Source organism: Lipotes vexillifer, unplaced genomic scaffold (assembly GCF_000442215.2).
Source record: "Lipotes vexillifer unplaced genomic scaffold, Lipotes_vexillifer_v1.1 scaffold231, whole genome shotgun sequence".
Taxonomy (NCBI): Eukaryota; Metazoa; Chordata; class Mammalia; order Artiodactyla; family Lipotidae; genus Lipotes; species Lipotes vexillifer.
This window is the reverse complement of record NW_006791822.1, coordinates 172,747-189,866: the sequence shown is the minus strand read 5'-3', so window position 1 is coordinate 189,866 and position 17,120 is coordinate 172,747. Positions and strand designations below refer to the sequence as shown.

At 34.9% G+C, this 17,120-nt stretch overlaps 1 protein-coding gene across 2 annotated transcripts in view; it reads left to right on the top strand.

Moving 5' to 3' along the window:
* The window catches only part of ADAD1 (adenosine deaminase domain containing 1), a 51,275-nt gene that overhangs the window by 2,247 nt on the left and 31,908 nt on the right, over positions 1–17,120 (top strand). For both annotated transcript variants that reach the window (XM_007464833.1, XM_007464832.1), the window contains exons 3-5: positions 1,035–1,202; positions 5,868–5,935; positions 10,532–10,658. In XM_007464833.1, the coding sequence (XP_007464895.1) occupies positions 1,035–1,202; positions 5,868–5,935; positions 10,532–10,658 (363 nt within the window). The remainder of the gene's footprint in view (positions 1–1,034; positions 1,203–5,867; positions 5,936–10,531; positions 10,659–17,120) is intronic.

Here is a 17,120-nt window from a genome sequence, read left to right as displayed (position 1 = left end):
GTTAAAAATATAAAATAGTCTTAGGTTTACTAAATTTGGATTGGAACCCAGGTGATCATGAAGGAAGGAATTTGGGAAACTGAGGTCATAGATGTTAGGAGGAAAACAGTTTACCCTGAAGCAGTCTGGAGTTGCTTCTAAAATCTTGATGTACATCTTAAAGAAAAACCCAGAAGTTAATGGAATATGTAAGAAGACAAGATAATTCAATAATAATGAGGCTTATGTGGAGTGACGCTGTATGTAGCCATTTGTAACCAGAGTGGAGACTTAAGTTTCTTAAAGGCCTCCTATAGTCTGAATACCAAGTAAAACTTGAACTAGAAAAATCTTTGGCTTGTAAATTTAGAAGATGGTTTCATTTCATTTTTCATCAGGCAAATATGAGAACTAGGTAAATGTAACTGTGTAAAGGTAATTTTTCCGGGAATTTTGGATGACTGGACAGTTCAGTTCTTTAGCATATCTTTTCTTATTATTATTTACGGTTTGGTTTTCCTTGTAAATCCCCGACACACACCGTAAGGCTATGATGGGTTGGATTGTTTATTGTGACTCCCTGATAGAAACATAAGATTTCTTCAAAGGGATTCCTTCTGTTCCGGAGCTTATAAGAGTATCAGGGCACTCGGAGTGTAGGAGTTGTTCAACTTCATTGGTATTGAAGTTTGAAAGAAGAGACATGTTGCCAGAGGCTCCACGTCTTCCCTCTCATTGGTCATTAGATAGATATTGGGATGCTTACCATTGCCAGGAATTATACAAGGCACTGTCACTCTGTGTGTGATGTGTACTCTAAGCTGGCCCTATTGTTCATGCTGAATCTGGAGCCAAACTGGCTGCTTGAAGGATTCCTCAGAACTAGTTCAGGGGCCCACTCGGCTTTACTTTTAACCTGTATTGGTTCTGCAGAATAACTGGTAGGCTGAGATAGTTTTCTACAGTTGTACTGGGTTGTTTTTCTATGTAACAGACATCTTTTGCAAGATCATACTGTGAAGTATTACAGCATTCATTCTGAGTTATTTTTCAAGGTAATGTTATGGGACCATATTTTGCTTTTTGTGCTGTGGTGGATGGTATTCAATACAAGACTGGACTGGGACAAAATAAAAAGGAGTCTAGATCCAATGCAGCAAAATTAGCTCTTGATGAGCTTCTACAATTGGATGAAACTGAACCAAGAATTTCAGAAACATCAGGTAAATATTCTTCATTATAAAGTAGTGTTTATAAAGTGTGTCATTTTCCAGAAAGAGTCACCTGAAAGATTTATGTTAATGAAGAGTTACTTGGCAACTACAAGATAGAAGTAGCAAGATTTGAATAATTTTCTTCGGTTGCTGATTGCTGACTTATTTAATAGTAGTTAAAATGCTCTTGTATATTTCAACACCAAAGATGTAAACATGTTGCTGAACTGTCTGATAACTTGTCAGATTGTAGATGGGTTTGAGTCCTGAAACTTAGCTTTCTCTGTAATTTATTGGATTCTTATTAGGAACTTAACACTGTGCACTTAATATGTAGAGGTTTTTAATGCAATTTTTGTGAAGTTTGCCTATGTTAAATTCGGTAATGGTAGGGTTACTTGAGAAAATAAGGGCCTAAGGTAGCATAGCAAATAGGTTGAGAGTGTAAAGTCCAGAATTAGATTGCTCAGGATTGAGTATTGACCCTGGACAAGACAAGTTGTTTGCCTCCTAAACCTAAGTTTCATCATTTGAAAAATGGAGACAAGGATAGATACCTACTATGGCTGTCATTAGGATTCAGTAAATAATGGATGCAAAGCTTATAACCAGTGCCTGGTGAACAGTAACATAATCAAATGACAGTGGTTCTTATTAAACATGAATCAATTTGAGGAATATATATGTTAGCATAGTAACCAGTTTTTGTCAATATTTCATTCATGTTAGATTACATTTTGGTTTAGCTGTAAATGAGGCAACTTTAGTAAATAAAAACATTTAAATTTGATTTAAACAGTGACAATAAATTCTAGTTAAATTCAAATCACCTTATGACTGGGCTTTTTTTGTTTGTTTATAACCTATTAATTTTAATATTTCTTTCGTAATACTTTCCTTAAGGTCATTTTGTTCTTTCTCTAAGTTCAGTTCTTATTCTATATATTTTAATTTTTTTGTTGTTTAATTAAAACCATTATTGTTTTGATGTGTAGTCTTTCTCATTGTTTTCAAAATACTGATAGTTTGGATTAAATAAGTACTTAGGAAAGTATTTTGTTGATTTTCATATTTCTGTTCACTATTTTTTAGATTTATTAATTAATTTTTTAGGGCTGGGTATGGTAATTTTGGTGTCTTATCCATGCTGGCAGTTTATCAATGGAAATTCTTTATATGTGATTATTTTATAAGCTATCAACCCACCTAGGTATGTCCCCAGCAATATTTTCCCCATTTCTTTCCAACCGTCACATGCATTCAAATCAATAAATCTATGTTTTAAGGATGTACTATGGTAAATACTAGGATTGTGATAACTTCCAGGGACTGTGGTAAATACTAGGAGTCTAGAATCAAGTAAGACCCATTCTGTACCCTCAAGGAACTAAAATACTTTGTTGAAATCAAGTTAAAATATATCTACAGAATTTCCCATGCATCTAATTTAATTATCAGAAAATGATATTTATGATTGGCTTCTCATGAAAAATGCATTTCCCCTAAGGGTTTTCAAAATGTTTATCTAGGGCTAGCAAATCTTTTGCCCTGTGGGCCACAGTTTTTAGTTTCTAAACATTTATCTTTTCCTTTTTTGTGAAAATTAAAGTAGCATTTTCCCATCTGCACTGATGCCACTTTTATATTCACTATTGTTTTCTCAAAAAGTGCCAATAGTTCCTTAATGATGACTAAGAGTTCTTTAATAAAAGGTTTTCTCTCGGCATAGAGCCTGGAAATAATTCAATTAGGTCATCTTTTCCCTTATAATGAGCTACATTTTCTTCTTTAAAATGTTTGTCCTAGACAGCTGAGCTTAACTATTTATTTTTCTTGTGAAGAGTTATGGAAGATAAGTATTGAGTATTTATTTCTTTGCTGTTAATGTTATATTTGTTTTTCTAGTCTCCTCCCTATTTATAATGTAAAATTTTAAAAACTTATTTTTAATTTTTTCAAAATTCTGAACTCATCAGAATTATTTTTCATGTATATTTTCTTTCATATATTGTACATGGTGTTTTTAAAAGTATATTCTTAGTTTTTTGTTAACCATATAAATACTTTTTTGCTCTGACTCTTTTCAAGAGCAGTATACTTAATGATATTATGTTAGGTTTTGAAAATCTTAACACTTTTTGACACAGTGATTTAAGAATCTGGCTCTGTGTTTATTTTAGTTCAATACCGCTTAAAAAATCATTTAATAATGTGGTAAAAGTAATGTAAGCTTTTTGTAATGCATGTATTTAAAACATAAAAATTACCAAGTTAACCATTTTAAATGTACAGTTCAGTAGTGTTAAGTACATTCACTTTTTTGTGCATCCAATATCCATAACTGTTTATCTTGCAAAACTGAAATTCTATACTCATTAAACAGTTACTCGCATTCCCCCCTCCACCAAGCCCATGGCAGTTACCATTCTACTTTCTGTCAATATTAATTTGACTACTTTAGGTACCTCATTTAAGTAGAATCATACAGTATGTGTCTCTTTTGTGACTGGATTATTTCACTTAGCCAGTTTATCCATGTTGTGGCATGTGTCAGAATTTCCTTCCTTTTTAAGGCTGAATAATAATTCTATTATATGTGTATACCACATATTGTTTATCCATTCATCTGTTGATGGACATTTGGGTTGCTTCTCCTTTTGACTATTGTAAATAATGCTGCTATGAACATGGGTGTACAAATAGCTCTTTGACACCCTGCTTTCAATTGTTCGGTTTTTATACCCAGCAGTGGAATTGCTGGATCATATGGTAATTTTGTATTTAATTTTTTTGAAGAACTGCCGTATTGTTTACCATAATGGCTGCACCCTTTTACATTCCACCCACAGTGCACAAGGGTTCCAATTTTTCGACATCCTTGTCAACACTTGCTATTCTTCATTTTTTTGATAGTAGCCATCCTAATGGGTGTGATAATCATGTCTCATTGTGATTTTGATTTGCTTTCCCTAATTATCAGTGATGTTGAGCATTTTTTTCATGTGCTTATTGCCCACTTGTATATCTTCTTTAGAGAAATGTCATACTCATGTCCTTTGCCCATTTTTGAATTGGGTTGTTTGGTTTTCTTTTGAGTTTTAGGAGTCCTCTGTATATTCCAGATTACAATCCCTTATCAGATATGTGATTTGCAAATATTTGCCCCTCTTTTGTGATTTGCATTTTTACTCTTAATAGTGGCCTTTGAGTCACAGAAGTTTTCAATTTTGAAAAAGTCCAATTTGCCTATTTTTTTTGTTTCCTGTGCCTTTCATCAGATTCAAGAAATCATTGCCAAGTCCAATGTCATGAAGCTTTTTGCCCATGTTTTCTTCTAAAGGTTTTATAGTTTTAGCTCTTACGTTTGGGTCTTTGATCCAAATTGTGTTAATTTTTGTATATAGGGTTATCTGAGGGTCCAACTTCATTCTTTTGCATGTGGATATCATGCTTTTCCAGCATAATCTGTAGAAAAGACTGTCCTTTCCCCTATTGAATGGTATTGACACCTTTGTTGAGAATCATTTGACCACCTTTGTAAGGATTTTTTTCTGCACTTTCTATTCTATTTCATAGGTCTATAAGTGTCTGTCTTTATGCCATTGCCACACTGTTTTGATTAATGTAACTTTTGTAATTAAGTTTTGAATTCAGGAAGTGTGAGTCCTCCAACTTTGTTCATCTTTTTCAAGATTACTCTGTATATGGTGTTTCAAAATGCAGACCAACTTGTACAGTCACATTTTCTTATTTATTGAAAGCATTTGTGCTTGATAAACAGGATTTAATATCTTTAGTTTTCATTTCACTTGATCCTCACTGAGTAGATGGAAAAAATCCATCTTTCTCTGAGTTTTTAAAGTTCTGCTTATTTAAAGTCCAGAGTGTATATATCTAACTATAGTCAACATTTACTTAATTAATGTGAACCCCAAGATGACATTGTCAGTCTTTCTTTGCTAATTTCTGTGTTACAGCCAGTTTCTCATTTTACTCAAAATGAGGTCCAGAGTAGCAGTTCTATTTTCTTTCTTTGTCTTTATGAATGATTTCTTGAGAGATATTGACTACTTTAGTTGAACCTTTGCTCCTGGACCCTTCTCATTTAAACTTTCCTGATCTTTTATCCCTTTAGTTTAGTGTCATGTTCTTTTCTTGTTTTTCCTGGATTTCCCAACTTGGGAACCAAATTGGAAAGCTATTGCAAAGAATGAGACTAAAAGCTTAGAAAACTTTGAATGAAGTATTCCCCTACAAACTACTCTGATAAAATAGCATTAAAATGGTAATTTTTTACTTACTGAATTTTTGGTAGAATATTAAGTTTAAATGTTTTACCTAGTATTATTGTAAATATAAAATTGTTCATAAGCATTTAGAACAGGGTTTCATTTTTACCGGTTTTCAGAATGTTGAATCTATTACAAAGCAAGCTATATAGTAGCATAAGAATAGGGCACCCAGAAAGGTATTTGGTGTTTGTAGAATTGATTTCAATATAGGAAAGACATTTAGCAAGGCTGAGCTAATGGATAATAGATGACCTAGAGTTGGCAGAAGTATACAGAAAAGATAATCATTCTTGGATTACCGTTTTATTACAGAGTAGTATGATACCTGCTGTTTGGAACATTTGATGTTTCATTTTTCCTTATGTTTTTGTTTTATTTACAGGTCCCCCTCCTATCCCTGCAGAACCTATTGTTTCACCTGAACCAGTATATGTTTCAAAAGTACATTATGGAAGGAAAGTCCTTTATGACAATTTTTTTTTTTTTAAGAAGATATTTGGGGGTAGGAATTTATTAATTAATTTATTTTTGCTGTGTTGGGTCTTCATTTCTGTGCGAGGGCTGTCTCTAGTTGTGGCAAGTGGGGGCCACTCTTCATCGTGGTGCGCGGGCCTCTCACTATTGCGGCCTCTCTTGTTGCGGAGCACAGGCTCCAGATGTGCAGGCTCAGTAGTTGTGGCTCCCAGGCCTAGTTGCTCCGTGGCATGTGGGATCCTCCCAGACCAGGGCTCGAACCCGTGTCCCCTGCATTAGCAGGCAGATTCTCAACCACTGTGTCACCAGGGAAGCCCCTATGATAATTTTTAAAGAAGATTAACCCAATTAAAAATTATAACAGCATGTAATTAAAATATGCATAGGTATGAAAACGTACATTAGTATTTTATTATTCAAACCTGTCACACTTCAACAAAGATGAGTATTTCCTTCCATACTCTGATAAAAATTAGAGAGATAATAAAATTGGAGAGGAACTATTGAAGAAGTGGTTTCTTTCCTATAAAGAGATGGCTTATCAATATCATATAACTGCTTTTTTGAGAACTCTTTGCTTTGGTGGGCCGGTCATTAATGAAATCCAGTGGCTTTCTGGTGCTTGATGGTTGGGGTATTCATTTCAAATAATCTATTCACTTTCTTTTAATGTTAGTTATTTGTCACTCAAGCCCAAAGAAAACTGTAACTGCAATTGAAATTACTAGTTATGTGACCTAGGACCAGTTACTTCTCTGTACACCTTAATTTCTCTGTCTATAAAATAGCTACAACAATAATTACCTCATAGGGTTATTGTGAGGATTAAATTAATTTATGCATTTAAAAAAAAACTTGATCAGTGCCTGGCACACAGTAGATGCTCACTAAATAGTAACTACCATTATTTTAACATTTTATTATATTCAACATTATGTAGATTATTGTATACTTTTCCCATTAGCTTGTGAATCCCCTGAAAGGCAGGAAATTATCCTTAATTTCTACATTGCCTACATAATAGCAACACTTCAGACTTTAGAGTGTTTGTACAACTAAAGTGAAGAACAGCGTTTTTTTCTTTGTCTTTTCCAGGTCTGAGGATTAGAATTTATGCCTTTTCAGGTTTGGTTTTCCATTGTCTTTCTGAGACAGAAAAAAGCTACATTTGTTTGCTTGTTTGGAGTAAAACGACCAGACCAGGGAAAATAGGCACATTCAAAAGGCAAAGTCTACCAATAGTTAAATATAGTCAGTCAAATATAGTCATTTACCCTAAAAGTCATAGGAATTGATGAACAGAAGGACAGTGAGTGATCAGTCCAACAGCAATGATTTCTTAATATGAGAAGGGACTCTAGTCTTTCTTTTCAGCCTCTGTGGACATTTTTAATGAATAGTTAGAAAGAATCCCGGGTTGGCAAATAATATAAACGACTGTTACCCTGAGAAAACAGATCAATCTATGGGGAAGAAAGAGTATGTGGTTAACGGTATGTTTAAAGAAATACATGAGTAGAGTCAGGTTTAGTAGGCTCAGGTAAGGAGTTAAAATGTTAAAACTTGACAGTTTTCTTTTAGTCAGGAAATGGAGAACAGACATCATTATCAGGCTTATAGGTAAACATGGGAGTTGGATGTTATCACTTTTGAAGAAAAAAAGATTTGAGATACATAAAAATCTCCTGAACAGGTCCTGTTGGGCTAGTTATGGAGGGTATCACCATTTCACAGCCTGTCTACTTTGCCATATTTTTACTGGAGTGTATCTTCATTTAATATAGTGATATTTTGGCTCTGAAGATAGGTTCAGGTTACTTATGATACTAAAGATCACTTGAAATTAGCAACTGGAAATCAAAGAAATGGTGTTAATTAGCATCATGTATGTCATGTTTTTATGTCATCCTTCACTTCTAATAGTTTTTGAGAACATTTTATTTCCTCAGCAACCAGCGCACATGTATAGAAAAAATAGTATTGCACTTGCTCCTTATTCCTTCATATGCATGCTAGTAAGAGATACATTTAGTAACTAAGATTTTATTATATTCACAACATTTGTTATTTCCTTCAACACCAGTTAAGATCAAGAGCTATATCAGTATGTTGTTAACTTCCAAACATTCTTTATGATATTCAGTGCAACGTTTTTAATATGCAGCAAAATATTCTCTTGCCACACACATAATTCTTGATCTGTCAGTACTAATTGCAGTATATTTTTCTATTCTGTATCATTGCACAAAATAATTGCTAACTATATAGGACATGATTAAATAAATTACAGTGCATTCATTGTATGGAACCATTAAGAAGAAGGAGGGTAGCACTACCTCTGAATGATGCCCAGGACCAAGTACAGTAAGTCCCTTACATACAAACGAGTTCCATTCTGAGAGCATGTTTGTAAGTCCAGTTTGTTCAAAAGTCCAACAAAGTTAGCCTAGGTACACAAATAACACAATCGGCTATATAGTACTGTACTGTAATAGGTTTATAATACGTTTCACACAAATAATACATAAAGAACAAACAAAAAATAAAACTTTTTTTTTTTTTTGCGGTACGCAGGCCTCTCACTGTTGTGGCCTCTCCCATTGCGGAGCACAGGCTCCGGATGCGCAGGCTCAGCGGCCATGGCTCATGGGCCCAGCCACTCCGCGGCATGTGGGATCCTCCCGGACCGGGACACAAACCCGCATCCCCTGCATCGGCAGGCGGACTCTCAACCAGAGTGCCACCAGGGAAGCCCCAACATTTTTAATCTTACAATACAGTACCTTGAAAAGTACAGTAGTATCAGCTACATCACCGCTGCTTTTACACTTGCTTCCAGACATCCTAGGCTTGAAATAAATATACTGTACTACTGTATACAGTACTGTAAAGTACACAAACGCACAACCACTTGTAGAGGATGCACACACGTGACAGTGTAATGACAGACACATGAACTAACTTACATGATTGCGCATATGAACGTACCTTTGCATCTTTGAAAGTTCACAACTTGAAGGTTCGTATGTAGAGAACTTACTGTAAATGCAAAGTGGATTTTAGCATGCCCCAGTTTTATTTTTTAATTAGTGTATGTTTAGATGTATATTTTGTTTATCAAAATATCCATACTGGTAATAGTGGTTGCATTTGGAGAGGGAGACTTCTGAATGTACATCTCTTATATTGCTGTTTCAGTGGGAAAAAAACGTTTAACTTTACAATATCATCAAATGAATATGCTTCTCCTGTATCATAAGCTTTTGGTAATAAGCTGAGCCAAGTTGTTGAGTACTTCTCAGTCATAGTTTTACTGCATAAACACCAAAAGCTAATTTTTACACCACACGATGGTTTTACTAATTTAAATGAAATATATGCTAGCATGCAATTATAATAATTTGCACCTTCTCATTGTATACTTTGTGGTTAGATAAAAGAATATAGCAAGTAGTTCATTCTTCTGATTGTGTTTATGATGTTCTTTAACTCTTTTTGATGTGACTTTACATATTTTTGCTAAGAGAGCATTAACAATATTAACAAAGAAAAATTCAAGTTTGACAAATATAAGTAAAAACTTATAAATGGCCTAACTGAAATGAGTTGTATTAGCTGAGACTACTAACGTTAAATTTTTATCCTTTATGTGCCTTTTTAATATAATTATTAAGCAGGTAAAAAGAATTTCTGTGAAAAATATAGTTATACAATTCATATATATGCAAGGTATGAGAGCAAAATTGTTTCATTTACTTTTTTCCTCTGAGGATATAGTGGACTGTGAACCATTTGATAGACTACTTAGCAACTATCATGCAACTAACAGGAACTATCAGTGTTTAGTAAACAATTAAACTTTGAGAAATACTATATTAAGTGATTCTGCAACCTCTCATTCTCTAGAATAATGATTCTTCCCTGGGGATATACAAACATACATACACAAAGCAACAGATGGCCGGGGCCCTATCTCAGAACCTCAAGTCTTTCATTTTTTTTTTAAAGGTCCATGGGTAACTTTTGATGTCTCTTCTTGGTTATAACTGTTCTATGGTAATCCTGATTACTTCAGACTATCTCCTTTCAAAGTTGGGGGCTTTTTTTTTAGTGAGAACATGGAACTGTATCAAGAGTCTAAGTGTTCAGTGCTTTGCAGTGGTTGTCAGTGGGGCAAATACTTAGGAGTATATTTTGATTGTCACAGTGATTGGAGAAGACTGCTGGCATTCATTGAGATGTTGCTTGTCAGGCAGTGTGGGACAATCCGATACAACAGAGAATTGTCTTGTGTCCTGTGTGACTTTTGAATGTTTTATCAATTATAAATTAGTAATCCTCTAATATGTAATACTTATACATCTTTTTACAAGAATCCAAAAAGCTCAATAACTTGTGTTCTTTTAGAATGGAATACTTTAAAATCAACCATGGCATAAATTATAAATTTGCTTACATTATCTCTATAAATTAACTCATTCAATTGAAAGGTTATAAGAGGAATAATAGAGACCTGTGGGAGAAAGCACAGTGTTCTTCAAATTCATATTGCATTTGATTTTTTTTTTTCTAGAAGGGAGACATATTCAGTTCGCAAAGATTTCACAGATTGTTAAAGAAACATTTTATCAACTAATTTCTAATCATTCAGAGTATCTGAAATGTAGCAACTCATTAGCTGCTTTTATAATTGAAAGAGGTAAGTGCAAGTACTTGGGATGTGTTAATTTTACAAAAACTATTAAGTAACTTAATGATCTGAACTACGCTATAGTAATATTTTAATTAACTATCTTTGCCCCTGTTGACAGTGGTGCTGCATTGATTTGAAGTGGCCTTTTCTAGTAGGTGTGGGTCATTAAACACAAAGATTCTCAAAGGTAGAGATAAAGTATACTGAATAGGAACCAATAGAGAACTGCAGAATGGTAAAATAACCTAATATTTTAATTAGTAACTGTGTTGGAGTCACTACCAGCTTGAAATCTAACCCCATTATAACAAATATTAAGAGAGACTCTATAAAGATTAACATTTTCTTCACTTTTAGATAAAAAAAGATTAAAGTGAAAAATCATGAATCTGTGTTTTTTCCTGTGGATATTATGACATGATTCCAATTATATTTTATCTTTTATTTATCCTGTAATGTTCTAGATTGATCATTAATTAAACACATTTGAATTTTATATTCATCTCTGAATATTATAGATGATACAAAAACACTTTGATATTTGGTTCTTATTCTTAAGGATTTTTTTGTGACCTAGGTGGGGAGAAGATATATATGATTTTTCAAGGGTCAACTTTAGTTTGAAATCATGGAGCATGATACCTCCATGCTTCATCATTCTGTCTCAAGATCACTTTGGCTACTTGGGTGTTTTTGTGTTTCCATACAAACTGTACAATTATTTGTTCCGGTTCTGTGAAAAATGTTGATATTTTGATAGGAATTGCATTGAGTCTGTAGGTTGCCTTGGGTAGTATGGTCATTTTAAGAATATTACTTCTTCCAGTCCTTGAGCATGGTACATCTTTCCATTTATTTGTTGTCAACTTCAGTTCCTTCATTAACATCTTACAGTTTTCTAAGTATGTCTTTTACCTCCTTGGTTAGATTTATTCCTGTGTATTTTATTCTTTCTGATGCACTTTTAAATGGGATTGCTTTTTTAATTTGTGTTTTTGTTAGTTCATTATTAGTGTATAGAAATGCAACAGATTTCTATACATTAATTTTGTATCATGCAACTTTACTGAATTCATTTATTAATTGTAATAGTTTTTTGGTGGAGTCTTTAAGGATTTCTGTATATAGTATGTCATCTGCAAACAGTGACAGTTTTACTTCTTCTGATCCAATTTGTTTTCCTTTTATTTCTTTTTCTTGTCTGATTACTGTGGCTAGGGCTTCCAATACTATGTTGAATAAAAGTAGGGAGGGTGGGTATCCTTATCTTATTCCTCTGATATAAGAAGAAATGCTTTCAGCTTTTCACCATTGAGTATGATGTTGGCTGTGGGTTTGTCATATATGGCCTTTGTTATGTTGAGGTATGTTCTGTTGCTACCCACTTCGTTGAGAGTTGTTTTTTAATCATAAATGATGTTGAATTTTGCTGAAAGCCTTTTCTGCATCTATTGAGATGATCATATGCTTTTTAATTTTCAGTTTGTTAATGTGGTATGTCACATTGATTGATTTGTGGATATTAAGCCATCCTAGCATCCCCGGAATAAATCCCACTTGATTATGATGTATGATCCTTCTTTTAATGTATTGTTGAATTTGGTTTGCCAATATTTTGCTGAAGACTTTTTTGCATCTGTGTTTAGGCATATTTGTCTGTAATTTTCTTTTTTTGTGGTATCTTTGTCTGGTTTTGGTATCAGGGTAATGCTGGCCTTATAGAATGAGTTTGGAAGTGACCCCTCCTCTTCAATTTTTTGGAATAGTTTGAGAAGAATAGGTATTAACTCTTCTCTAAATGTTTGGTGGAAGTCACCTGTGAAGCCATCTGGTCCTGGACTTCTGTATGTTGGGAGTTTTTAAATTACTGATTCAGTTCCATTACTAGTAATTGGTCTGTTCATATTTTCTGTTTCTTCCTGGTTCAGTCTTGGGAGATTGTATGTTTCTAGGAATTTATCTGTTTCTTATAGGTTGTTCATTTTATTGGCATATAATTGTTCAGAGTAATCTCTTATGATTCTTGGTATTTCTGTGGTGTCAGTTGTAACTTCCCTTTTTTCATTTCCAATTTTATTTATGTGGGCCTTCTCTCTTTTTCTTGATGTATCTGGCTAAAAGTTTATCAATTTTATTTCTTTTTGGAGAACCAACTCAGTTTCATTGATCTTTTCTATTTTTTTTTTTTATTCTCTATTTCATTTATTTCTGCTCTAATCTTTCTGATTTCTTCTAACTTTAGGTTTTGGCTATATCTGTTTTTCTTGTTCTTTGAGGTGTAAGGTTAGATGATTGATTTGAGATTTTTCTTGTTTCCTGAACTAGACTTGTTTTTTCCTAAGTTTTTTAGTAGTTTTATAGTTTATTTGATTGATTGATTGATTGATTGCTGCGTTGGGTCTTTGTTGCTGTATGCCAGCCCTCTCTAGTTGCATCGAGTGGGGGCTACTCTTCATTGTGGTGTGTGGGCTTCTCATTGCAGTGGCTTCTCTTGTGGCAGAGCCTGGGCTTTAGGTGTGCGGGCGTCAGTAGTTGTGGGCTCAGTGGTTCTGGCTCACGGGCTCTAGAGTTCAGGCTCAGTAGTTGTGGCACACAGGCTTAGTTGCTCTATGGCATGTGGGATCTTCCCAGACCAGGGCTCAAACCAGTGTCCCCTGCATTGGCAGGCAGATTCTCAACCACTGCACCGCCAGGGAAGCCCTGAAGTAGACTTGTTTTAATTTCCTTCTTACATCTGCTTTTGCTTCATCCCATAGGTTTTGGGTCATTGTGCTTGCAGTTTCATTTGTGTCCAGGTATTTTTTTATTTCCTTTTTGATTTCTTCAGTGATCCATTGATTGTTTAGTAACATGTTGTTTAGACTCCACCTGTTTGTGCTTTTTTGTGCTTTTGTTTCTTGTGATTGATTTCCACTTTCATAGCATTGGTGGTCAGAAAAGATGCCTTATATGATTTCAGTATTCTTAAATTTATTGAGACTTATTTTGTGGCATAGCATGTGATCTGTCCTGGAGAATGTTCCACGTGCCCTTGAAAAGAATGTGTATTCTTCTATTTTGGATGAAATGTTCCATATATGTTTAATTACATCTGGTCTGATGTGTCATCCAAAACCAGCGTTTTCTAATTGATTTTGTGTCTGAATGGTCTGGCCATTGATGTAAGTGGGGTGTAGTCCCCTACTCTTACTGTATTATTGTCAGTTTCTCCTGTTACATTTATTAATATTTGCTTTATATATCTCGGTGCTCCTATGTTGAGTGCTTTACATTTACAAATGTTATATATACTTTGAGGATCAATCCCTTTATCATTGTGTAGTGTCCTCTTTTGTCTTTTTACTGTCTTTGTTTTAAAGTCTGTTTTGTCTGATAATAAGTATTGCTACTCCAGCTTTCTTTTCGTTCTGTTTTCATGGAGTACCTTTGTCCCCTTCACTTTCAATCTGTGTGTGTCTTTAGATCTGAAGTGAGTCTCTCGTAGGTAGTATATATGTGGATCTTGTTTTCTTCTATGTTTTGGTTTTTTTTTTTTTTTGCGGTACATGGGCCTCTCACTGTTGTGGCCTCTCCCGTTGCGGAGCACAGGCTCTGGACGTGCAGGCTTAGCGGCCATGGCTCACGGGCCCAGCCACTCCGTGGCATGTGGGATCTTCCCAGACCAGGGCACGAACCCATGTCCCCTAGCATCGGCAGGCAGACTCTCAACCACTGCGCCACCAGGGAAGCCCGGATCTTGTTTTCTTTTTCAGACACTTTATGTCTTTTGATTGGAGCTTTTAGTTCATTTACATTTAAAGTAATTATTGATAGATATACACTTATTACCATTTTGTTAACTTGTTTTCAGGTTATTTTTGTAGTTCTTTTTTGTCCCTTCTTTTGCTCTCTTCCCTTGTGATTTGATGACTGTCTTTAGTGGTTGTGTTTGGATTCCTTTCCCTCTTTTGTGTGTGCATCTGTATTATCGGTTTTTGGTTTATGTCTACCATGAGGTACATATATAACTATATATATATATATATGTGTATATATATGTATATATATGGGTGAGTATTTTAAGTTGATGATCTCTCAAGTTCAGATGCATTCTAATCACCCTGTATTTTTACTCCCCCCAAAGGTTAATGTATTTTACATCTTTTTGGCGTGTGTATCCCTTAACTACTTGTTGTGGGTATAGATGATTTTACTGCTTTTGTTTTTTAACCTTCCTACTAATTTTATAAGTGGATATCTATCAACTTTACTGTATGTTTGCCTTTACCAGTGAAATTTTTCCTTTTGTAATTTTCATATTTCTAATTGTGATCTTTTCTGTTTAGAGCAGTCCCTTTAACATTTCTTGTAAAGCTGATTTTTTGGTGCTGAACTCTTTTAGTTTTTGCTTATCTGTAAAATGTTTGTCTTTCCTTCGAATCTAAATGATAACCTGGTCAGGTAGAGTATCCTCTACTGTAGGTTTTTTCCTTTCATTGTGGGTTCTTTTCCTTTCATTGCTTTGAATATATTGTGCCACTCCCTTCTGGCCTGCAAAGTTTCTGCTGAAAAGTCAGCTAAAAGTCTTAGGAGTTCCCTTTGTATGTAACTAGTTGCCTTTCTCTTTCTGCTATTCTCTTGCTTTATCTTTAATATTTGCCTTTTTTATTATAATGTATCTTGGTTTGAACCTCTTTCAGTTCACCTTTTTGAGACTGTGTGACCCCTGGACCTGGATTTCTGTTTTCTTCCCCAGGTTAGAGAAGTTTTTAGCTACTATTTCTTCAAATAAGTTCTCTGCCCCTTTCTGTCTCTCTTCTCCTTCTGGGACCCCTATAATGCACATGTTAGTATGCTTGGTATTGTTTCAGAGGTGTCTTAAACTATCCTCATTTTTTAAATTCTTTTTTTTCTCTTTAGCTTAGGTGACTTCCACCACTTTGTCTTCCAGATCACTGATTCGTTCCTCTGTACTAGCTAATCTACTGTTGATTTTTTTAGTGTATTTTTTATTTTAGTTATTGTATTCCTCAGCTGTGTTTGGTGGTTCTTTATATTTTCTACCTCTGTGTTCATCCATTCTTCTCCTGTCTTCAGGGACCATCTTTATGATCATTATCTTGAACTCTTTAATCAGGTAGATTGCTTATCTCCACTTCATTTAGTTCTTTTTGTGAGGTTATGTCTTATTCCTTCATTTGGAACATAATTCTCTGTCTCTTCGTATTGCCCATTTCTCTATGTGTTTATTTCTATGTGTTAGGTAGTTCAGTTACATTTCCCCCTCTTGGAGAAGTAGCCTTTTGTAGGAGACATCCTATGGGGCCCAGCAACACATTCTTCTCTGGTCACCAGGGCTGTATACTCTAGGGGTGCCCTCTATTTAGAATGTGTGTGCCCTTCTGTTGTGGTGGGGCCTACTACTCTGGGCATGCGGGTAGGCAGGCCTGGCCCCTGACCCAGTTGGCTATAACAACCAGACCCTGTGTGGTGGCTGTGAGCCCAGTGGAGGACAGGGTAGGCTCGCCTGCCATTTCCTCTTACATCTTGGTGAATTTCTTCTTTTTGTTATTCCCTCTTTTTCCTACATTATCAAACTCTAGTATCTCCCTGAAACATTGCAGTTTGAGTTACAGAGAAAGAAGCTGAGCTCTTGGCTACACTACTGCCCATTATAACTCAGAACATAGATCACCATTCCAGAACTTACACTGACACTATACAATTCCCTTATATCACCACATCCCCCATGCCCATACTAGAACTTTTTGGCCAACCCAATACATTAGAGATAATAGAACATTTTTACTTTTCTCATCTAATCCTACTCCTCCAGCTGCCTTTATCTCAGTAAATGGCATCCATCCAGCTGCTAAAAATCTAAGTCATCCATTATTTATCCCTTCCCCTAACATCTTACAATTTATCTTCAAGTCCTGTTTTTTCTATCCTCAAGCTCTATCTCAGGTCTGATCTTCCTTTTTTTTCATTTAACCTCCATCATTTGAGTCTTAAGTCATTATCTCTGACCTGGACTACTGTAACAGAGCCCCTAATTCAGCTTCTTGGACCTTACTGGAATCCTTTACCCCACTCCTTATGCTGCTCACTCATAATGAAACTTAGGAGGGATTCTGCAACTGGTCTTCATGAGGTAATCTTTCCTCCTAATATTCTTTAAATTAGCCGTGTATCTGTTTCCTTCAAAGCTTTTATTACAATTTGTGGTTTTAGTCTTTTTTTCTTCTCTCCTATTAGAAGCTTCATGAGGGCCTGTCTTAATCAGCATTTGATTCCTAGCATCTATTTCACTGCCTAGTATTTGGTAGGACCGCAACAATTTTTGTGGAATTAATGGAAGTCCTTTCTTAGGTAGTTGCAGATGTGGAACTGAACTTCGAAGACTAAGACTAGAGATTTTCTGAAATCATCAACACAGAGGTAAAATATAGCATGAGATAGGTACTCAGAGAAGAATATTTAGAGAAA